The 25,535-nt window shown below is 39.8% G+C and overlaps 1 protein-coding gene across 1 annotated transcript in view; it reads left to right on the forward strand.

The window, feature by feature from the left end:
* Positions 1–22,225, forward strand: part of PYGO1 (pygopus family PHD finger 1) — a 40,334-nt gene extending 18,109 nt beyond the window's left edge. The window contains 3 exon segments of the mRNA XM_017881342.1: positions 18,039–18,124; positions 19,860–20,394; positions 20,397–22,225. Coding sequence (XP_017736831.1) covers positions 18,039–18,124; positions 19,860–20,394; positions 20,397–20,983 — 1,208 coding nt within the window. The 3' untranslated portion in view covers positions 20,984–22,225.
* The last annotated feature ends 3,310 nt before the right edge of the window (positions 22,226–25,535 follow it).

Below are 25,535 nucleotides of genomic sequence, written 5' to 3' on the forward strand. Positions count from 1 at the left end.
GTTTCTTAAAACAAAAGCAGACTCCTTTTTCCCCGAGACGGCAGATTAGAGGCTTTTGGCATGCCTCAGCCACCTCGAAATAGCAAGATAGTACATAAAGATCAACTCCGTGAGCTTTAATTCAAAAAGGAAAATGAGTATCCAATGGAATTGTGAAGGATACCCTCAATCCCAGAAAGGAGAACACTGGCAAACAGCTCCCATAATGGCATCCAGTTGATAAAAGTGAGTGAGGCCTAAGTATGTGAGAGAGGTAGAGAGCCCGACTTGCTGACTCACCTTTCCACTGGGGATCTGAGCAACCCAGGTGGAGGGAAAGCACTTTGTTTCTCCCAAGCCCTGGAGCTAACTTGGGGAAAATCTTGCAGATACTATGAGGGAAAAACACTGGGAAGAGCTGCAGACATATTCCTAGACCCTGAGAGCAGCATGCCATTTTAAATCTGGGTGTGTACAAAATCAGGAATTCCTTGGTGACCTGACAGTGTGGCTATATAGACATTTCAGTCTCATGCTAGAGATTGGAGTGCCTGCTGTGGAGTGGTAGGTATGTCTACAGGACCCCAATGGCAGACACAGCCACCGTCCATCAACCACAGAATATACATTCTTCTCATCTGCACATGAACTTACTCTAAGATTGACCACATGCTTGGCTGTAAAGCAAGTCTCAGTAAATTCAAAAAAATCGAAATCATAACAACCGTACTCTTGGACTACAGTGGAATAAATGTAGAAGTACCAAGAAGATCTCTCAAAATCACACAATTGCATGGAAATTGAACAGCTTGCTCTTGAATGACTTTTGGGTAATGAAATGACATTTGGGTAATGAAATCAAGGCAGAAATTTTAAAAATTCTTTGAAATAAATGAAAACAGAGGCACAACATACCAAAATATCTGGGATGCAGTGACAACAGTATTAAAAGGAACATATGTAGCTCTGAACACCACCTCAAAGAGTTAGAAAGATCTCAAATTAATGATCTAACATCCCACCTAGAAGAACTAGAAAAACAAGAACAAACTAACCTGAAGGCTAGCAGGAGAAATGAAATAACTAAAATCAGAGCTGAATTGAACAAATTGAGACACCAAAATCCATACAAAGTATCAATGAAACAAACATACACGCTGGGATCAGATGAATTTATAGCTGAATTCTACCAGAAATTCAAAAAGAGAAGAACTGGTACCAGTTATACTACTATTCTAAAAAATTGAGGAGGAGGAACTCCTTCCTTACTCATTCTATGAAGCCGGCATCATTCCAATACCAAAACCTGGCAAGGACACAATGAAAAAAAGAAAACTACAGGCCAATATCCCTGATGAACATAGATGTAAACATACTCAACAAAATACTAGCAAACAAAATTCAGTAACACATCAAAAAGTTAATTCACCATGATTAAGTAGGTTTCAGTCCTGGGGTGCAAGATTGGTTCAACATAAATCAATAAGTGTGATTCACCACATAAACAGAATTAAGCATAAAAATCATATAATCATCTTAATAAACATGAAAAAAGCTTTTGATAAAATCTAATATCCTATCATGATAAAAACTCTCAGCAAACTAGGCATCGAAGGAACATACCTCCAAATAATAAGAGCCCTCTGTGACAAACCCAGAGCCAACATCATACTGAATAGGCAGAAACTGGAAGCATTCCCCTTGAGAACTGGAACAACACAAGAATACCCACTCTCATGACTCCTATTCAACACAGTACTGGAAGTGTTAGAGCATTCAGGCGAGAGAAAGAAATAAAAGGCATCCAAATAGGAAAAGAAGCCAAACTATTTCTCTTTGCTGACAATATGATTCTATACTTACAACATGCTAAGGACTCCACCAAAAGACTATTAGAATTTATAAACAATATTAGCAAGGTTTCAGGATGCAAAATCAACATTCAAAAACCAGTACCATTTCGATATACCAGTAATATACAAGCTGAGAGCCACATCAAGAAAGCAATCCTATTTACACACAGACATATGTACACACAACCTAGGAAATATGTCTGACCATTGAGGTGAAATATCTCTACAAGGAGAACTAAAAAACACTGATAAAATAAACCATAGATGACACAAACAAATGGAAAAACATTCCATGCTCATGAATTGAAGGAATCAATATCATTAAAATAGCCACACTGCTCAAAGCAGTCTACACATTCAACACTATTTCTATCAAACTACAATGGAATTTTTCACAGAATTGGAAAAAACTGTGTCAAAATTCATATGGAACCGAAAAAGAGGCCAAATAGCCAAATCAATCCTAAGTAAAAAGAACAAAGTTGGAGGCATCACATTACTTCAAATATAAGGCTGCAGTATCAAAAACAGCATGGTACTTGTACGAAAACAGACATTTAGACCAGTAGAACAGCATAGAGAACCTAGAAATAAAGCCACATACTTGCAGCCATCTGATCTTTGACAAAATTGAGAAAAACAAGCAATGGTGAAAGGCCCAGTAAATGGGGCTGGGATAGCTGGCTAGCCATATGTAGAAGAATGAAAATGGACCCATACTTATCACCATGTACAATAATTAAGATGGATTATAGATTTAAATCTAAAGCCTCAAACTATAACAATCCTAAAATACCTAGGAAACACCATTCTGGACATCAGTCTTGTGAAAGAATATATGACGAAGTCTTGAAAGCAATTGTAACAAAAACAAAAATTGACAAGTAGGAGCTAATTAAACTAGAGAGCTTCTGCATAGCAAAAGAAACAACAGAGCAAACAGACAACCTACGGAATGGGAGAATATGTTCACAAACTGTGCATCTGACAAAGGTCTAATATCCGGAATTTATAAGGAACTTAAACCATTGAACAAGCCAAAAACAACCCCATTAAAAATGGGCAAAAGGAGTTTGAGACCAGCTTGGGCAACAAAGACCCTGTCTCTATAAAAAACAGAAATTAGCCAGGTATTGTGGCACATGCTTGTGGTCCCACATACGCAGGCAGCTGAGGCGGGAGAATCTCTTGAGCCCAGAAGTTTGAGGCTGCAGTTAGCTGTCCTCACACCCCTGCACCCAGCCTGGGTGACAGAGCCAGATACTGTCTCAAAGAAAAGAAAAAAGGTGGGCCGAAGACATGAACAGATATTTCTCAAAAGAAGCCATGTAAGTGGCCAAGAAACACGAAGCAATATTCATCATCACTAATCGTCAGAGAAATGCAAATCAAAACCACGGTAAGATACCATCTCACATCAGTCAGAATGGCTATTTTAAAAAGTCAGAATGGCCGGGCATGAGTGGCTCATGCCTATAATCCCAGCACTTTGGGAGGCTGAGGTGGGTGGATTGCTTGAGCCCACGAGTTCGAGATCAGTCTGGACAGCATGGCAAAACCCTGTCTCTACTCAAAATACAAAATATTAGCTGGACGTGGCAGCCCACACCTGTAGTCTCAGTTACCTGGTAGGCTGAGGTGGGAGGATCACCTCACCCCAGGAAGGCAAGGCTGTAGTGAGCTATGATCATGCCACTGCACTCCATCCTGGGCAATAGAGTGAGACCTTGTCTCAAAAAACAAAACAAAAAAACATCAAAACCAGATGTTGATAAGGCCTGTGGAGAAAAGGGAATGCACATAGACTGTTGGTGAGAATATAAATTAGTCACTGTGGAAAGCAGTTTGGAGATTTCTCAAATAAATTAAAACAGAACTACTGTTCAACCCAGCTATGCCATTACTGGATATATACCCCAAAGAAAACAAATTGTTCTACTAAAAAGACACATAATTGCATGTACATAGCACCACTGTTCACAGTCGCAACAACATGGAATCAACCTAGGTGCCCATCAGTGGTGGACTGGATAAAGACTATGGTGGTACATATACACCATGGAATATAAACAACCATAAAAAAGGAATGAAATCATGGTTTTGTTTTGTTTTTTTTTTTTTGGTAGCAATATGAATGCAGCTGGAGGCCGTTATCCTAAGCAAATTAACATAGGAAGAGAAAATCAAATACTGCATGTTCTCACTTGTAAGTGGGAGCTAAACATTGGTTACTCATGGACATAAAGATGGTAACAGTAGACCCTGGGGACTACTGAGGGGCAGTGCAATTAGGGGCAGGGTTTGAAAAACTGCTCAGCACCTGGGTGATAGGATCATTTCATACCCCAAACCTCAGCATCATACAATATACCCAGGTAACATACCTGCACAGGTAATCCCCGAATCAAAAATAAAAGTTGAACATAAAAGCCAGACGTGGTGGCTCACACCTGTAATCCCGGCACTTTGGGAGGCCGAGGCAGGCAGATCACGAGGTCAGGAGTTCGAGACTAGCTTGGCCAACATGGTAGAACCCCGCCTCTACTAAAAATACAAAAATTAGCTGGGCGTGGTGGCGCGTGCCTATAATCCCAGCTACTCGGGAGGCTAAAGCAGGAGAATCTTTTGAACCAAGGAGTTGGAGGTTGCAGTGAGCCAAGACGTGCCACTGCACTCCAGCCTGGTGACAGAGCGAGACTCCATCTCAAGAAAAGAAAAAAAAAGGCAAAGGACATACATGGAAAAGGAAATAAATATGATCTTTTTTTTTTTTTTTTGAGATGGAGTCTTGCTCTGTCACCCAGGCTGGGGCGCAATGGCGCAATCTCGGCTCACTGCAAGCACCGCCTCCCGGGTTCAAGCGATTCTCATGCCTCACCCTCCCAAGTAGCTGGAACTACAGGTGCCCGCCACCAGCCTGGCTAATTTTATTTTTAGTAGAGACAGGGTTTCAGCATATTGGTCCAGCTAGTCTCGAACTCCTGATCTGCCCGCCTCTGCCTCCCAAAGTGCTAGGATTACAGGCATGAGCCACTGTGCCTGTCCAAAATACATATGATTTTTGAATATACATTATAGAGAAATGAAAGTTTATACATGGTAAGATGTAGGGAAAAGAAAGATCAGACTGTTACTGTGACTGTGTAGAAAAGGAAGACATAAGAAACTCCGTTTTGACCTGTACCCTGAACAATTGTTTTGCCCTGAGATGCTGTTAATCTGTAACTTTGCCCCAACCTTGAGCTCACAGAAACATGTATTGTATGGAAGCAAAGTTTAAGGGATCTAGGGCTGTGCAGGATGTGCCTTGTTAACAATATGTTTACAGGCAGTATGCTGGGTAAAAGTCTTCGCCATTCTCCATTCTTGAGTAACCAGGGGCACAATGCACTGCGGAAAGCCCCAGGGACCTCCGCCCAGGAAAGCCGGGTATTGTCCAAGGTTTCTCCCCACTGAGATATTCTGAGATATGGCCTCGTGGGACGGGAAAGAAGTGACCGTCCTCCAGCCCGACACCTGTGAAGGGTCTGTTTTGGAGGACTAGTAAAAGAGGAAGGCCTCTTGTAGTTGAGATAAGAGGAAGGCCTCTGTCTCCTGTCTGCCCCTGGGAACTGAATGTTTCAGTATAAAACCCGATTGTACATTTGTTCTATTCTAGGATAGGAGAAAAACCGCCCTGTGGCGGGAGGCGAGATGTGTTGGCAGCAATGCTGCTCTGTTACTCTTTACTCCACTGAGATGTTTGGGTAGAGAAAAGCATACATCTGGCCCACGTGCACATCCAGGCATAATACCTTCCCTTGAACTTATTTGTGACGTAGATTCCGTTGCTCACATGTTTTCTTCCTGACCTTCTTCCCACTGTCACCCTGTTCTCCTGCCGCATTCCCCTTGCTGAGATAGTGAAAACAGTAATCAATAAATACTGAGGGAACTCAGAGACCGGTGCCAGTGCGGGTCTTCCGTCTTCTGAGCACCGGTCCCCTGGGCCCACTATTCTTTCTCTATACTTTGTCTCTGTGGCTTATTTCTTTTCTCAGTCTCTCATCCCACCTGACGAGAAATACCCACAGGTGTGGAGGGGCTGGCCCCCTTCAGTAAGGTAAATGAAAGTGAATGAAAATATGCCCATTTTGCATCCTCTGGTAAATCAGTGGACCTAAGCTTTGATTATCAGTGGTGGTTTATGTAGGGAAAGAATTCTAAGATGACCACCAAGATGTCCCATCCTGCTAGTGTACCTCCCTGTGTAATGCTCAGTACTGTGAATTTGATGGATTTTAATCCCTTGATTGGGCTATATCATATGGCACAGTTCACCTTGAGATAGGGAGATTAAGTGGGTGTACCTGATCTAATTACATGAACCTTCTAAGAGCAAAGGGTTCTCTATGGCTGGTTCAAGAAGAAGAAATCAGAGACTTGAAGCACAAGGATTTGATACACATTGAAAGCAGAAAGAGTCATGAATCAAGGAATGTGGGTGGTCTCTAGGAGATAAGATCTGACGGCCAGCAAGGAAAGCAGAATGTTAATCCTACAACCACAGGAAACTGAAGTTGGCTACAGACAAGAATGATGAACTTGTAAGCAGATTTCCCTCAGAGCCTCAAGACAAGAACTCACCCTACTGATACCCTGATATCCTGAGCAGAGAACCCCGCCCAATTTCTGATTTTTGAACTACAGACTGAGAGATTATAAATGGTTTTAAAATTTATTTTTAATTCAGATAAAATTCATATGATGTAAAATTCACCATTTAAACTATCTTAGAGTATACATTTCAGTGGTTTTTAGTACGGTACTAAAAAGTCACTACTTTCTTTGTTTCTGTCTTTTGCCACACTTGTGCCTTGCATGGCCCCGGGACATGCGTGGCCACCAGAACCCCTGGGCTGCAGAGCTGCTCCACGTCTCTGTTCTGGCCACTAGGAGCAGAGGAGCTCTGAGCAGTCAAAGCTTTAGAGGACTTTACCCACCACTTTCTAATTCTGTATTACTTTCCATTGCCTCAGAAAGATACCATTGTAACTCCCAATTCCCTCCCTTTCCTAGTGGGCTGGCAACTACTAATCTGTTTTTTGTCTCTAAAGATTTTCTGATTCTGGACATTTCCTATAAATGGAATCATGCAACATGTGGCTTTTTGTGTCTGGCTTCTTTTACTTAGCATAACATTTTCAAGGTTCATCCATGTTGTAGCATGTATCAATACTTCATTCCTTTTTATAGCTGAGCAATGTTTCATTGTATAGATATACCATTTTGTGTATCCATTCACTCATTGATGGACATTTGGGTTGTTTCTACTTTTTTGGCTATTACAAATAATACTGCTAAAAATGTTGTACAAGTTTTTGTGCAAAGAAATTTTCAGTTGTCTTGGATATATACCTAGGAGAGGAATTGCTGGATCATATGGTAACTTTATGTTTTACATTTTTAAGGAACTGCCAAACTTTTCCACGGTGGCTGTACCATTTTACATTCCCGCCTGCAAAGTATGAGAGTTCCAGTTTCTCCATATCTTTGCCAATGCTTGTTATTATTTGTCTTTTTGATGACAACCATCCAGTGTTATCTCATTGTGGTTTTAATTTGCATTTTTTATAATGACTATTGGTGCTGAGCATCTTTTCATGTGTTTCTTGGCCATTTGTATATATTTGGAGAAATGTCTGTCGAAACCTTTGGCTGGGTGAGGGATAAAAGACTACACGTCAGGTACGGTGTACATGACTCGGGTGATAGGTGCACCAAAATCTCAGAAATCTCCACTAAAGAATTTATTCGTGGCTGGGCGTGGTGGCTCACGTCTGTAATCCCAACACTTTGGTAGGCTGAGGCAGGCAGATCACAAGGTCAGGAGTTCGAGACCAGCCTGACTAACGTGGTGAAACCGCATCTCTACTAAAAATACAAAAATTAGCTGGGCGTGGTGGCACACACCTATAATCCCAGCTACTCACGAGGCTAGGGCAGGAGAATCGCTTGAATCTGGGAGGCGGAAGTTGCAGTGAACTGAGATTGTGCCACTGCACTCCAGCTTGGGCGACAGAACGAGTCTCCCTCTCAAAAAAAAAAAAAAAAAAGAATTTATATCTGTAACCAACCAACACATATTGAAATAAAAGATACATTTGGGAAAAAAAAAAAAAAAAAAAGAACAAAACAAAAACAAAACCTTTGGCCGCTTTTCAGTTAGGCTGTTTTCTTTGAGTTGTAAGAATTATTAATATATTCTGGATACTAGACTCTTATCAGAGTCTTATTATTTTCTCCCATTGTGTAGGTTGTCTTTTCACTTTTGTGATAGTGTTCTTTGATGAAAAACTTTCACCGGAAGTTTTTAATTTTGATGAAGTGCAATTTATGTTTTTTTCTTTTGTTTCTTGTGCTTTGGTGTTATAATTAAGAAACTTGGCTAATCCAAGGTCATGATGCTCTCCCTCCGGCTCCCCCTGACAGGCCCCAGTGTGTGTTGTTCCCCGCAATGTATCCATGTGTTCTCATTGTTCCACTCCCACTTGTAAGTGAGAACATGCAGTGTTTTCTTTTTGCCTTAGTTTGCTGAGGGTAACAGCTTACAGCTCCATCCATGTCTCTGCCAAGGACATGTTCTCATTCCTTTTTTTGACTGTATAGTATTCTATGGTGTGTATATACCACATTTTCTTTATCATTGATGAGCATTTGGATTGATTCCATGTCTTTGTTGTGAATAGTGCTGCAGTGAACATATGCGTGGATTTTTTTTTTTTTTCTTTTGAGATGGAGTCTTGCTCTGTCGCTCAGGCTGGAGTGCAATGGCACAGTCTCAGCTTACTGCAACCTCTGCCTCCCAGGTTCAAGTGATTCTTCCACCTCAGCCTCCTGCGTAGCTGGGATTACAGGCACCCACCATTGTGCCCAGTTAATTTTTGTATTTTTGTAAAGAAAGGGCTTCACCATGTTAGGCAGGTTTGTCTTGAACTCCTGACCTCAGGTGATCCACCTGCCTCATCCTCCCAACGTGCTGGGATTACAGGCATGAGCCACCACACTCAGCCAGTGTGGATGTATTTTTATAGCAGAATGATTTATATTCCTTTGGGTCTATATCCAGGAAAGGGATTGCTGGGTCCAATGATATTTCTGCCTCTAGATCTTTGAGGAATCACCACATTGTCTTCCACAGTGGTTGAACTAATTTATTCTCACACCAACAGTGTAAACGCGTTCCTTTCTCTCTGCAACCTCGCCAGCATCTGTTGCTTCTTGACTTTTATAATCGCCATTCTGACTGATGTGAGATGGTATCTCATTGTGGTTTTGATATGTATATCTCTAATGATCAGTGATGTTGAGCTTTTTTTCATGTTTGTTGGCTACATAAATGTCGTTTTTTGAGAAGTGTCTGTTCATGTCCTTTGCCCACTTTCTAATGGGGTTGGTTGTTTGTTTCTTGTAAATTTGTTTAAGTTCCTTGTAGACTCTGGATATTAGACCTTTGTCAGAAGGCAAAAATGTTCTCTTATTCTGTAGGTTGTCTGTTCACTCTGATGATAGTTTCTTTTGCTGCGTAGAAGCTCTGTAGTTTAGATCCCGTTTGTCAATTTTTGCATTTGTTGCAATTGCTTTTGGAGTTTTCACCATGAAATCTTTGCCCTTGCCTATGTCCTGAATGATATTGCCTAGATTTTCTTTTAGGGTTTTTATCATTTTGGGTTTACATTTAAGTCTTAATCCATCCTGAGTTAGTTTTTGTACAAGGTGTAAGGAAGGTGATATGATTTAGCTTTGTGTCCCTATGCAGATCTCATCTTGAACTGTAAACCCCAGGTATTAAGGGAGGAAGCTGGTGGGAAGCAATTGGATTATGGGGGTGGTTTCCCCCATGCTATTATTGTGATACAGGTGAGTTCTCAGGAGATCTGATGGTTTTATAAGTGTTTGGCAAGTTCCTCCTTTGCTCACTCTTCTTTCTCCTGCCACTTTGTGAAGAAGGTGCCTGCTTCCCCTTCTGCCATCCTTGTCTTGTGCCAGTTTTCAAGCAGAATGCTTCCAGCTTTTGCCCATTCAGTATGATAATTGGCTGTGGGTTTGTCATTTATGGTTATTATTATTTTGAGGTATATTTGCTCAATACCTAGTTTACTGAGTGTTCAACATGAAGTGGTGTTAAATTTTATTGAAGGCCTGTTCTGCATCTACTGAGATAATCATGTGTTTTTTGTCTTAGTTCTGTTTATGAATTATATTTATTGATTTGCCTCTGTTGAATCAAGCTTGCATTCTCAGTGAGTAAGCCAAAATGATCATGGTGGGTAAGCTTTTTGATGTGCTGCTGGATTTGGTTTGCCAGTATTTGATTGAGGGTTTTCTGCATCAATGTCCATCAGGAATATTGGCCTGAAGTTTTCTCTTTTTGCTGTGTCTCTGCTGGGTTTTGTTATCAGGATGGTGCTAGCCTCATAAAAATGAGTTAGGGAGGAGTCCCTTCTTTTCATTTCTTTAGAACAGTTTTAGTTGTACCTCTGGTAGAATTCAGCTGAAAATCTATCTGGTCCTGGGCTTCTTTAGGTTGGTAGGCTATTTATTACTGCCTCAATTTCAGAACTTGCTACTATTCTTCAATTCAGTTTCTTCCTGGTTCAGTCTTGGAAGGGCGTATGTGCCTAGGAATTTATTTATTCCAGTTTTTTTTTTTTTTAAGTATATGTGCATAGAGGTGCTTATAATATTCTCTGATGGTTGTATTTCTGTATTGTATTTCTGTGAGATCAGTGGTGATATCCCCCTTTTCATTTTTGATTTTATCTATTTGATTCTTTTTTCTTCTTTATTAGTCTAGCTAGCAGTCTATTTTATTTTTTCAAATTACCAACCTGATTTATTTATTTTTTTAAGGGTTTTTTGTGTCTCTGTCTCCTTCAGTTCTGCTCTGATTTTGCTTATTTCTTTTCTTCTGCTAGCTTTGGGGTTTGTTTGCCCTTGGTTCTCTAGTTCTTTTAGTTGTGATATTAGCTTGTTAACTTGAGATATTTCTACCTTTTTGATGTGGGCATTTAGTGCTATAAATGTCCCTCTTAACACTGCTTTAGCTGCGTCCCAGAGATTCTGGTATGTTGTCTCTTCTCATTAGTTTCAAAGAACTTCTTGATTTCTGTGTTAATTTCATTATTTACCCAGGAGTCATTCAGGAGCACGTTGTTCAGTTTTCATGTAGTTGTGTGGTTTCAGTGAATTTCTTAGTTTTGAGTTCTAATTTGATTGTGCTGTGGTCTGAGAGACTGTTATGATTTCAGTTCTTTTGCATTTGCCAAGGAGTATTTTACTTCCGATTGTGATCAATTTTAGAGTAAGTGCCATGTGGTGATGAAAAGAATGTAAATCTTACTGTTTTTGGGTGGAAAATTCTGTATATGTCTATCAGGTCCTCTTGACCCAGAGCTGAGTACAGGTCCTGAATATCTTTGTTAATTTTCTGTCTCGATGATCTGTCTAATATTGTCAGTAAAATGTTAAAGTCTCCCAATGTTATTTTGTGGGAGTCTGAGTCTCTTTGTGGGTCCCTAAGAACTTGCTGTATGAATCCGGGTGCTCCTGTGTTGGGTGCACATGTATTTGGGATAGTTAGCTATTCTTGTTGAATTGAACTTTTTACCATTATGTAATGCCCTTTTTTGATCTCTGTTGGTTTAAAGTCTGTTTTGACAGAAACTAGTATTGCAACCCCTGCTTTTTTCTGTTTTTCATTTGCTTGATAAATTTTCCTCCATCCTTTTATTTTGAGCCTATGTGTGTCTTTGCACGTGAGATGCATCTCTCAAAGACAGCATAACGATGGGTCTTAACTCTTTATCCAGCTTGCCATTCTGTGTCTTTTAATTGGGGCATTTACTCCATTTATATTTAAGATTAATATTGTTATATGTGAATTTGATCCTGTCATCATGATGTTAGCTCGTTAATTTGCAGGCTTGTTTATATGGTTGCTTCATTGTGTCATTGGTCATGTACCTCAGTGTTTTTGTACTGGCTAGTAACAGTTTTTCCTTTCCATATTTAGTGCTTCCTTCAAGAGCTCTTGCAAGGCACCACCACCCAGTGGTGACAAATTCCCTCAGCATTTGCTTATCTGAAAACGATCTTATTCCTCTTTTGCTTAAAAGCTTAGTTTGGTTGGATATGAAATTCTTGGTTGGGAATTTTTTCTTTCAGAATGTTGAACATTGGCCCCCAATCCCTTCTGGCTTGTAGGGTTTCTGCTGAGAGGTCTACTGTTAGTCTGATTGGTTTCCCTTTGTAGGTGACCTGGCCTTTCTCTCTGGTGGCCCATAACATTTTTTTTTTCATTTTGACCTCGGAGAATCTGATGATTATGTGTCTTGGTGTTGATCTCTTGTGCAGTATTTTACTGGGGTTCTCTGGATTTCTTGACTTTGAATGTTGGCCTATCTTGCTAGGTTGAGGATGTTCTCCTGGATAATATCCAGAAGTATGTTTTCCAGCTTGGTTCCATTCTCCCCCTCTTTTTCAGGGACACCAATGAGTTGTAGATTTATTCTCTACATAATTCCATATTCCTTGGAGATTTAGTTCATTCCTTTTTCTCTATTCTTGTCTGCCTCTCTTATTTCAGAATGATTATCTTTGAGCTCTGAGATTCTTTCCTTCACTTGGTCTATTCTGCTGTTGATACTTGTGATTGCATCGTGAGGTTGTCATGTTGTGTTTTTCAGCTCCATCAGGTCAGTTATATTCCTCTTTAAACTGGCTATTCTGGTTATCAGCACCTGTATTGTTTTATCATGATTCTTAACCTTCTTTGCATTGGGTTACAGCATGCTTCTTTAGCTCAGTGAAATTCATTATTACTGACCTTCTGGCATCTACTTCTGTCAATTCAGCCAATCTCAGCCTCAGCCCAGTTCTTTTTTTTTTTTTTTTTTTTTTTTTTTTTTTTGAGTCTCACTCTGTTACCCAGACTGGAGTGCAGTGGTGCAATCTCAGCTCACTGCAAGCTCCACCTCCTGGGTTCATGCCATTCTCCTGCCTCAGCCTCCCCAGTAACAGGGACTACAGGTGCCTGCCACCACCCCCGGATAATTTTTTTTGTATTTTTAGTAGAGACGGGGTTTCACTGTGTCAGCCAGGATGGTCTCAATCTCCTGACCTCGTAATCCACCCACCTTGGCCTCCCAAAGTGCTGAGATTACAGGCTTGAGCCACCACGCCCAGCTACCTCAGCCCTGTTCGGTGCCCTTGCTGGAGAAGTGTTGTGATCATTAGGAGGAGAAGAGGCAGTTTTTTTTTTGAGTTTTCAGCATTTTGTGTTGATCTTTTCATCTTTTGGGCTTATCTACCTTTGATTTTGAGGTTGCTGACCTTGGATGGGTTTTTTGTGGCATCTTTTGTTGATATTGTTGTTGTCATTGCTTCTGTTTGTTTTCTTTTAACATTCAGGCCACTCTTCTGTAGGACTGCTGCAGTTTGCTGGGGGTCTGCTCCTGACCCTAGTTGCCTCAATTTTTCCTGTACCTGGAGATACTACCAGTGAAGGCTGTGTAACAGCAAAGGTGGCAGCCTGTTCCTTCCTCTAGCAGCTCCATCTCAGGGCAGTCCTGCCTGACCTGTTGCTGGCTTGAGTGCTCCTGTAGGAGGTGTCTGGAGACTCCTGTTCAGAGGTTTCACCACTGTCTAGGGGCTGGGCACGGTAGCTCACGCCTTAATCCCAGTACTTTGGGAGGCCGAGGTGGTTGGATCACTTGAGGTCAGGAGTTTGAGACCAGCCTGGCCAACATGGCAAAACCCCATCTGTACTAGAAAAAACAAAACAAAATTAATGGTGGTGGCAAGTGGTGGTAGTGGCAAGTGCCTGTAATTCCAGCCAATCAGGAGGCTGAGGGGGGAGGATTGCTTGAGCCCAGGAGGCAGAGATTGCAGTGAGCCAAGGCCACGCCACTGCACTCCAGCCTGGGCAATGGAGTAAGACTCCTTCTCAGAAAAAAAAAAAAAAGAAGCAGTCTGGCTGCTTTTTGATAGAGCAGGTGTGCTGCACTGGGGGAATCCTTCTTTGTCCAGACTGCCTAGACTCTTCAGAGCTAGCAGGCAGGAAACACTGAGTTGACTGAACTGCAGAGATAGCTGCTGCCGCTTTCCCCATGGGCTCCATCCTGGGGAGAGATCAGAGTTCTGCCTGTATAACCCTGCCTGGAAATTCCCACAGGGAGACTCTGCTCTGTGAGAAGGGATGGATCAGGGTCCCACTTAAGGAAGTAGTCTGGCCATGAGCTGGCATAGCAGCTGTGCTGCATTGTAGAGGACTCCCCTTTGTCCAGACTGCCTGGACTCCCCAGAGCCAGCAGGCTAGAACAGCTGAGTCAGCTGAACTGCAGAGATGGTGGCCACCCGTTTCCCAGGAACTTGCTCTGTCTCAGCCAGTCTCCAGTCTGTTGCTGCTGGCTGGCTGGAATTCCAAATCAATGGATCTTAACTTGGGAGGTGCCATGGAAGTGCGGCCTGCAGAACAATGCTGCTTGGCTCCCTGGATTCAGCCCCCTTCCTAGGCAATGTATGGGTGGATCTCTTGCCTTGCAGCATTCTTTTTCATCTTTGCAAGGATTTCTGGGGCTGGAGTATGTAAAACCCCTGGGTCTGTGTGTGTGCCTGAGTGGCTGCTCTCCTGAGACGGTGCATGCATAGCTCTGTTTATTGGACCCAAGGCCCTGGTGGCATGGGCTCACAAAGGGATCTCCTGATCCATGAGTTGCAAAGATCCGTGGGAGAAGCATTGTTTCCTGGATGGGGTCACACAATCACTCACTGCTTCCCTTGACTGGAGGTGGGGCCTTTTTTTTTGCCTCTGTGCCGCTCCTGGGTGGGCAGTTGCCCTACCCCATTTTTCTTCATTCTCTGTGGGTCAAGTTATTCACTTGGTCAGTCCCAGTGTGAGAACCTGGATATTTCAGTTGAAGGTGCTTTATTCACTCACCATTTTCATTCTTCTCCCTGAGAGCCATGGACCACATGGTTTTTTTTGTTTTGTTTTTAAGACAGAGTCTTGCTCTGTTGCCCAGGCTAGAGTGCAGTGGTGAGATCTCAGCCTACTGGAACCTCTGCATCCCAGATTCAAGCAATTCTCCCCGCTTTAGGCCTCCCAAGTAGCTGGGATTATAGGTGCCTGCCATTACAGCTGGCTAATTTTTGTATTTTTAGTAGAGACGGGGTTTTGCTTTATTTGCCAGGCTGGTCTCGAACTCCTGACCTCAAGTGATCTGCCCGCCTTGGCCACCCAAAGTGTTGGGATTACCAGCGTGAGCCACTGTGCCTGGCCTGCAGCTTCTTCTAATCAGCCGTCTTGGCCCCTCCTTAGTATTAGATTTTTGTCAAATGCTTTTCTGCTTCTGTTGAAATGATCGTGTGTATTTCTTTTCATTCTATTAATATGGTATATTAAATTGATTTAATATGCTAAATCAACCTTCCATTTCTGGGAAAAATCCCACTTTGTCGTGATGTATTATCCTTTGAATATTCTGCTGCATTTGTTTTGCTAGTATTTTGTTGAGAATTTTTGCATCTGTGTTCTTTTAGATGGGGTCTTGCTTTGTTGCCCAGGATGGAGTGCACTGGCATGTTCACAGCTCACTGCAGCCTCCAACTCCTGAGCTCAAGAGATCCTCCCACCTCAGCCTCCTTAGTAGCTGGGACCACAGGCGTGTGCCACCATACCTGGCTAATTTTTTTTTTAAATTTTAATTTTAATGTAGAGATGGAATCTCACTGTGTTTTCCAGGCTGGTCTCAAACTCTTCAGCTCAAGCAATCCCCTGCCTCAGCCTCTTAAAGTGTTGGGATTATAGGCATGAGCCACCATACTCGGCCACATCTGTATTCTTAAGAGATGTTGGTTTGTAGTTTTTTTGTTTTTTTCCCTTGTGATGTTTTTGGCTTTGGTATCAAAGTAATATTGGCCCAATAGAATGAGTTAGGAAGTGTTCCCTCTGCTTCTGTTTAAGTGGACATTGTTTTTTTGCAAGGCAAAAAACAGAAATCTGAATCTGATCAAGCCTATCGTCTAGACCAGGGATCCCCAACCCCTGAGCCATGGACTGGTGCTAGTCCATGCCCTGTTAGGAGCCAGGCCACACAGCAAGAGGTGAGTGGCTGGTGAGCGAGCATTACTGCCTGAGCTCCGCCTCCTGACAGATCAGCAGCAGCATTAGATTCTCATAGGAGGGTGAACCCTGTTGTGTACTGTGCATGCGAGGGATCGAGATTGTGCGTTCCTTATGGGAATCTAATGCCTGATGATCTGAGGTGGAACAGTTTCATTCCACAACCATCCCCACCTCCCATCCCCCACCACTGGTCCCTGGTGTCAAAAAGGTTGGGGATCACTGGTCTAGACCCAATATCAATTTGTAGGAAATAAGGAACATGTTAAACTATGTCAGTCAGCAAATATAATAAGCAAAATCCAGATATATCAAACATTCCAGGCTAGAAAACATAAGTCACACTTGCAATTGAATGTAATATAGTTTGTAATATAATTTTATATAAGGAATTAAACAGGTGTTGAAAAACCAAAAAAGTAAAAACTGAGGTAGCGTGGACAGTAACTGCAGGAAGCAACTTCCACATCTGGGACTTAGTTAACAAAGAAAAGAAGTTGGGGTTATGAGAACCTAGAGGATTAGAAGAGATAGAGCTTGGACTCAGACTTAGAGATTGAGGTGCTGCCCAGCTGGTATTAATACCTCTGAGAGAACATGTTGAAGCTGGTTTGGGGAGTGGGATGAACTACCAGTGCCAGATAGAAGGCCTGTTGGGATGATAGAGATAAGAAGACTAAGCAGACAGGAGGAGCAGCAATTCCCTATCACCTCCCCTGGCCTTCAAGTATCCCTCTAGAGCTCCTGTTGGAAGACCCCAGCAAAAGAAAAATGTAGTTTGCAAAGTCCCAGTCCCAGTGTCACTAAGAGGGGTTGGAGCTAAAAGATGATAGCTTAATAATTGGAACAATAATCAATCTGGTTCTTTCACTTAATACATTGCAAGGAAAAAACAGTGATGGAGGGAAGTATATCAGTTAAAAGACATGTCAAACCAGTTGTAATCTATTGACCATATTTGGATCCCAATCTAAACAAACCATACAGATATTATGAGATATTTGGATTGGGTATGAAATAATATGAAGGATTATTGTTAATTTCTATAGTGGCTAGAATGGCATTGTACTTTTTTTCAGTTCCTAGTTTTTAGAAATACATTCTGAAATATTTACCAATAAAATGATGTCTGAAATTTTCTTCAAAGTAGTACTGGATGGAGAAAGGTGAAGGTGGTGTTGAAAACACAAGATTGAACATGAATTGATGGTTATTAGGGCTGGCTGATAGGCATATGGGGTTAATTTTATTCTTCTCTGTATGTTGTATATGTTCAGAATTCTCCATAATAAAATGTTTCTTAAAGCTGAAAAAATTCGTTTCATAAACTTTCTTTAACCTCTTAAATTGATAGTCAAGCTTTTGCTTTCCTTGATCATATACTGTTGAGAAAGCAATATTTGGAAACGTTGTTGCATTTTTAACAATATCTTTAAGAATTAAAACACATATACCTTTGATGCCATAATTCTGGTTCTAGGAACTACTTGTAAATCTCTCTGAAGGCATTTATACATGGATTTTTGTTGGAAACAACTTAAACTGTCATCAGTATGGGGGGGACTAGTTTAATGAATCATAGTGTAGTCACGCTATAGAATACTACTCAGTTATTAGAGAATAAAGAAGTTCTAAATAGAGTGATATGGAATGATCTCCAAGTAAGAAAGCATTTGTGTTCTTTCTGCCAAAAAAAAATATTATACTTGAATATATCTAGATTATCTTTGGAAAGGTAGACCAGAAACTAGTAATAGTGGTGGCCTTTGAGACAGGGAACCAGATTACTAAAGGTTTTAGAGTGAGAGAGAGACTTTGCTTTTTCACTGAAAGAATAATAAACATGGGAGCAGGGATGAATGGCTATATCTGGCTGAAACTATGGGAAAGACTTTTTTGAAAAATAAAGATAATGAAAGCTTAGTATTTCTCGTGTCTAACAAAAACAGAAAACATTAACAGGTAAATATAATAGATATTACTGTGAGATATAAAATAACTTCACTTACAAGTGGGAAATATTATCTGAATTTTTTTTTTAGGTGGTGATAGTGGACTGGATGGGTTAGGAGGACCAGGTGTACAACTAGGAAGCCCAGATAAGAAAAAACGCAAGGCAAATACACAGGTAAACTGACATTTTCTTTAATAACAGTTTTTCTTTGCTAGTATGATCAGGCTGATGAGGTAAATTTAAACTTGGTCATAAGTTTTGTTTTCTGTTCAAGTGATTGTACTTTCAATCATTCATTGTACTTTCAATCAATCATTCAAGTGATGGTACTTTCTTTTTTTTGAGGTAGATTCTTGCTCTGTTGCCAGGTTGGAGTGTAGTGGGGTGATCTCGGCTCACTGCAACCTCCGCCTCCCAGGTTTAAGCAGTTCTCCTGACTCAGCCTCCCAAGTAGCTGGGATTACTAAAGGCAAGCGCCACCATGCCCAGCTAATTTTTGTATTTTTGGTAGAGACAGAGTCTCACCATGCTGGTCAGGATGGTCTCAATTTCTTCACCTTGTGATCCGCCCGCCTCAGCCTCCCAAAGTGCTAGGATTACAAGCATAATTACAACCGTGCCCGGCTGTACTTTTTTTTTTGTTGTTTAAGTCTGTAACTAGTGGCTATTGTCGGACTATCGGCATAGAGTAGATATCGCAGAAAGGAAGTGTGGGCAAATTAAAATGCTTGTTCTTAAAGAGGCTGGGTGTGGTGGCTCACACCTATAATCCCAGCACTTTGGGAGGCCAAGGTGGGTGAATTACTTGAGGCTAGGAGTTTGAGACCAGACTGGCCAACATGGGGAAAGCCCCTCTCTACTAAAAATATAAAATTAGCCAGGTGTGGTGGCACACTCCTATAATCCCAGCTATTCGGGAGGCTGAGGCATGAGAATTGCTTGAACCTGGAAGGTAGAGGTTGCAGTGAGCTGAGATCGCACCACTGCCCTCCAGCCTTGGTGACAGCGTCAGACTCTGTCGCAAAAAAAATTAAAATTAAAATGCTTGTTCTTAAATCTAATGTAAAAGTTTTTCAAGGGCATGAATGCCTGTAGTTCTATTAAAAGATTTAAAAATATATAGTAACAATTTTAACCTGAAGTAATTGTTCAACTATAATAGTAATTTAGTATTATGTGCATATCACGAAGCAATCATGATGGAGGCCTTTGTTATAACTTTCGATTATAACAAGCAATTATACATACAGGCTCTTATGGCTTTATTCTTTATAAATTTGAAGCAGTCTTTTTATGATAAAGGCTACTAGTAAGTTTGTGTGTACAGATTACTGATCTTTTGATCATTTTGACCACCATCTGTTAAACTTGCAGTGTGACTAAAACTGGCAGTTTATTTTTTCAGTCTGGGGCCCAGAGCTTAATGTTTTGGGAATACTTTAATTGTATCTCCCTGAAGTTAAGCTAGGGGAAAAACTTAGATTCTGATTGTTGTTATTAAATTTTGTGACTCTTTGGTGTATGAAAGGTGTTTTAGGTTAGACTACTTTAGTATTTAAGTGAAAGATTCCAGAGTTATAGGTAAGCATATTAAATGAAAATTAGGATAATGAAGTTTCTTTTGAAAGTTAAATACTTTTGGGGTTTGAAGTTACAATGGATTTGAGCTCAGAAAATCATACCTTATTTTCTTTCATAAATGAAATAAACCTAAATATTTTTGTCAGCAAGTATAATTAAATGTAAACATTAGTCATAACTGAAAGGTCAAGTGAAGATAATAAATGTTTGTAACAACACTGCAAGAGAAATTTGACTAATACTGGGTTCACAGGTATTAAGGTAACAGGACAATTTTAATAACATATTTGATCAAAAACATGTATTTTACTTTACATTCTCATTTCAGGGACCTTCTTTTCCTCCATTGTCTGAGTATGCTCCACCACCGAATCCAAACTCTGACCATCTAGTGGCTGCTAATCCATTTGATGACAACTATAATACTATTTCCTATAAACCACTACCTTCGTCAAATCCATATCTTGGCCCTGGTTATCCTGGCTTTGGAGGCTATAGTACATTCAGAATGCCACCTCACGTTCCCCCAAGAATGTCTTCCCCATACTGTGGTCCTTACTCACTCAGGAACCAGCCACACCCATTTCCTCAGAATCCTCTGGGCATGGGTTTTAATCGACCTCATGCTTTTACTTTTGGGCCACATGATAATTCAAGTTTCGGTAACCCATCTTATAATAATGCACTAAGTCAGAATGTCAACATGCCTAATCAACATTTTAGACAAAGTCCTGCTGAAAATTTCAGTCAGATTCCTCCACAGAACGCTAGCCAAGTTTCTAACCCTGATTTGGCATCTAATTTTGTTCCTGGAAATAATTCAAATTTTACTTCTCCATTAGAATCTAATCATTCTTTTATTCCTCCCCAAACACTTTTGGTCAAGCAAAAGCACCTCCCCCAAAACAAGACTTTACTCAAGGAGCAACCAAAAACACTAATCAAAATTCCTCTGCTCATCCACCTCACTTGAATATGGATGACACAGTGAATCAGAGTAATATTGAATTAAAAAATGTTAATCGAAACAATGCAGTAAATCAAGAGAACAGCCGTTCAAGTAGCACTGAAGCCACAAACAATAACCATGCAAATGGAACGCAGAATAAGCCACGACAACCAAGAGGTGCAGCAGATGCCTGCACCACTGAAAAAAGCAATAAATCTTCTCTTCACCCAAACCGTCATGGCCATTCATCTTCTGACCCAGTGTATCCTTGTGGAATTTGTACAAACGAGGTGAACGATGATCAGGATGCCATCTTATGTGAGGCCTCTTGTCAGAAATGGTTTCATCGGATCTGTACTGGAATGACTGAAACAGCTTATGGCCTCTTAACTGCAGAAGCATCTGCAGTATGGGGCTGTGATACCTGTATGGCTGACAAGGATGTCCAGTTAATGCGTACTAGAGACACTTTCGGTCCATCTGCAGTGGGCAGTGATGCTTAATCATAGGCATTAACTAAAGTGGGTTTATTTTCCTGTGTATTGTGAAAGTTCATTGACACAGGATTTTAATGTTTTACATTATTTTTTTAAATGCATACACAAAAACATTATTTACTTAGTTTTTATTAATCACTCATACTAGAGCAAATTTTTTATTGTCTTTGCTTGCTGTCTTAAATGAGAATAATGTATATGGGGGTGCTTTAGAAGCATTTATAAATAAATGTTAGTTGTTGTTATTTATCACAAACATAAAAGCCTCTTGAAACTTCAAAATAATATATAATAAATGTAGGCAAGTTTTAACTTTTGAAAGTTAGAATCATTGAAATACGTGTATTTCAGTGCTCAACTTTGTTTGTACCATATTAAAGATTTAGTTCAAAAAGTTTATCAAGGATCCACTTAACACGTCTTCACAACATAATATATGTAACTGTAACATGGGGGAAAGCATACATTTTTATGGATTAAAAAAATAATAGTATGACACCAGATTCCTCCTCCACTAGGGTCTTTGGAATTAATGAGTTTCATATTTTCAAGTGAGTTTTCAGGATATCTGTTTGTACAGATACAAGACAGATCTTAGCATATAGTAAATTCTCAGTAAGTATTGTTGATTAACTTGTGGATGGTACCACATGAAATTGCTAATATTAGATCAGTTGAAAATTGACTGCAATTAGTAGTTGGCGTAACGTATGTCCCAGTTGTGCTATTTAGAATTATGATAGTATTATGCTCCTACTTTTCTTTGATATCGAGTTGTTTTGTTATTGTTTATTGTTTTCCAGAGGAATACTGTAGTATCCACAGAAGAATTGTGAATACTTTTTGTATAATTTTGAACTGGGACATATTGCAAATGAGGAAGGTAGAAACATCCATTTGGCCTTAGAGGGCTCTGCTAGTAAAAGAACTACTCAGTGGTGGTTTGAAAAATCTTGTTCTAGGGATCTAAATTTCAAAAATGAACCTTAGGGGAGATCAAAATCCATTTTAAACAAAGATCAATTAAGAGCCAAAGTGAAATCTAACTCGCAAACAACAATTTGAAGCCTTGCAGAAGACTTAAGGAGCTCCCACTGTGACTGGGGGAAAGTATAAAAATGGACCTGAGAGTACCCTCTTGAGGGATGATCAAGAATAGAGACAGTTGGAGGTGTGCTCATTAAGATTCAAAACAGCAGAAATCCATTTTTTGGAGCAGTTTCTAACCTGTGGCCAAAAAAAAAAAAAGTATAGTGTTTGACAACTAATGACAATTTATACAATCGTTGGAGGCTGGTAAAGCTCCCTAATATGTTGCCACCATTATCATTGCAACCAAAAACAATTCTGAAGATTGTGTGGTGATCTACGAAGGAGATAAATAATTACTATTATTTAAACCCAAGTGAAACAATGATGGCAGCAGCATATTGTCAAGAAATTTAAATTATGCATGAAAATGTGATTTAAAACAATGTCCTTTGGGTAACACACAGGAATCTACACTTTTAAGACAAGGACTCGACCTCACATGTCAGAAGCTACTAAAGCAAAAGTTAAGTGACTTGGGCTATGAAATTTTGTCATGTCCATTTTAGTCACTGGATCTTTATTCCATGGACTACTGTCTTTATCATTTGGAGCTTTTTCTAAGAAACAATGCATTCCCCAATTGAGATGAAGTAACTGGAAGATGTGAACGATTTATACAGCCTAACAAATGATGAATTTTATAAAAGTTAAACCTTTAATATTCTGTTGGAAGAAAACTGTTCATGCTCCTGATGCATATTTTGATTGAATAAAACTTATTTTTTTAAATACAGTGTTTTAATTTTGACCTACAAAAACAGCAATTTCATATGGTACAAGGTAGTATAAGGTTTTCTCCATTTACCCTTGACTAGTTAGAGATGAGTACAAAATATTTTCAGTAGTTGTAAAATATTTATCTTTACAATTTTGGGAAACAAAATGATATAAACTATACTTCTAGGTACTCCTTTGTGTGAAAACTTTACGAGTTGAAGCAGGTTAAAATGCAGTATTTTGGGCTGACAGACATTTGATGGTGTTCACTAGCATACTTGAAGATCTCATCTTACTTGGAGTTTTTGTTATACATACTTCTCTAAATGTTTAAGAACCTGGTTATGTTGCTCCTGAAAGTTTAATGAGTGCTGATTTTTAATAAATGATGCACTGCATGCTATATGCCTAGTTGTAGCATCAGATCATGATTTGTTATTACCCTGAATAGAGCTAGATATTTTGAGTAGGACTTTCCAGTGTTCTCAGGAGTTAACACTTTACACGGTAGTACTTGAGTTGTGATCATTACTAAAATCGATTATGCAGTTTCTTAAACCCTTTATTTCTTTAAGTTTCAGTAGTTAACTGTTTTTGTGAAAATGAAATAACCTCTCCCAAGCTAGTCTAACAGTATTTGTTATGCAATATAATTCATTTTCTATTTCCATATAGTTGTTTTTAAAAACCTACAAACAGGTGAATTTTTATTCAGGTGTTTAGGTCTTCAAACCACCTTACTTAGATAAGAATCTGTAAATATTCAGAAGAAAAACTCATGGTTCATTCTGACAGTGAATCATAGCTAAGCTGTAATCATGCTGATGAATAGTGTGCATGTGTTTGAAATAATTTTCTTGCTAGTTCTACATTTGTCTCTACGTAATGCTAAGTCAAAAGTTATATAGATGCTTTTGGATGGAAAAAGTGATGAAATATAAGAAAGCCAGATGATAATTTGTCTGAAGAAGGCTATTATACAAACTGAAATGGCTTCTTAGGACAAATGATAAGCTGCCTTCAATTTTAAAAATACGCAGTGATGGAAAAAAACACAAGTGGAATTGTACCTTTTTTATCCCTTTCCTTCACTGAAAGTCCTCATCTTACACACACACACACACACTCACACTCACACACTCTCTGACATCCTTGAGTTTTGCTGAAGTTCAACCTGGCTAACTATGAGCATCTAGGTTTACTCACCAAAGCCAGGTTATTGACAGAAAGGTGTTTTTTTGTTTTTGTTTTGTTTTGTCTTGTTTTTTTTGAGCCATCTTGCACTGTCGCCCAGGCTGGAGTGCAGTGATGAGATGTCGGCTCACTGCAACATCTGCCTCCCTGGTTCAAACGATTCTTCTGCCTCCGCCTCCTGAGTAGCTAGGATTACAGTTGCTCACCATCACACCCGGCTAATTTTTATATTTTTAGTAGAGACGGGGTTTACTATGTTGACCAGGCTGATCACAAACTCCTGACCTCAAGTGATCTGTCCTCCTCAGCCTCCCAAAGTGCTAGGATTACAGGCGTGAGCCACCACGCCCGGCCAGACAGAAATATTTTAAAAGCATCAGTTCCTTTCTCAGAACTTGATTTGCTCATGCACTAGAGAATTTCTGGTCCACATGCTTCTAGGTGTTCCTCGACTCACTAATACTGAAACAGCTTAGCTTGTGAAAGATAAATTGTTCTTCAGATAGAGTGCTTAGAATTAGATTTGTGATCAGTGTTTTCCTTTTGTGTGAAATACTTTAGAGTACTGCTATTACGATTCTTGTTATTCAAATTAGAAGGTTATATACATAAAACTGAAGATTTTCTTATACTAGTACTTATTCTTCATAAACACAGTGTGAAGAAATCTAGTTTTTTGGTGGTTTGTTTTAGATTCCAAACTCTGCCTAGTGGCAGAAAAACCTCTTAATAGTATGGGTCATCATGAACTCTGCCAACTTTAATCCAAATAAGTATCAAGAGTCTTCATTCAATATTCTTTCAGACTTGTTTGTCTTGAACAAATTAGAGTTTTAGCACTTATTGTTCAATGTACTATAGTAATTGTATTTAATAGTAAGAAAATATATAAGCAATGATTTTTTAAAAGGGAGTTGTCAAGAGTTTTGGATTTCTTTCTGCAGTGCATAGAGTTTTCATATGCATGAACATTCGTGCTGTTTTATATTTTTTTCAATTAAAAAAAATTTAAAAGCATCCAGGCTCCCAAAGTTCATTTGTAAATAGTGGCTTGGAACTCTACGCAATAGGGAAGCTCCTAAAGGCTCATTTAGACCATAATCTAGTTAGTATCATGCTGAGCTCTCAGTTTTCTTTAGGAAACCAATCAATCAATGTAGGAGGGAGAAAGAAGCAGAGGTCTTGTCTTTTTCCTGATGTGATTAGGAGGTTAAGTTCTTTGGTATGGGTTTCTTTGCATTTGCCCCCTTACCATGCTAAACCCTGGTGAAATGTATAAGCAGGCTTGGCTTTTCCTCTCCTGGATGCTCTGTGCTTCAACATTTTATATCTTTCCTCCCATCAAAAATCCTGTGTCTTTGTGTGGCAGTAGTTGGCTAGACTTTAAGAGAAAAGCATTTTCTACTAAGGTATGAATGCAGATAGTGGGAAAAGTGTCATTAAATTTCTTTTTTAAAAAAGGATGTTTATTAAGAATGAATCTTTAATATCTAACATTTCAGACAATATGACCACATTTCAGATACCATGGGAAGCAGTACGTTTAGTGAATTAG

This window comes from Rhinopithecus bieti, unplaced genomic scaffold (genome assembly GCF_001698545.2).
Source record: "Rhinopithecus bieti isolate Rb0 unplaced genomic scaffold, ASM169854v2 scaffold_1106, whole genome shotgun sequence".
NCBI lineage: Eukaryota > Metazoa > Chordata > Mammalia > Primates > Cercopithecidae > Rhinopithecus > Rhinopithecus bieti.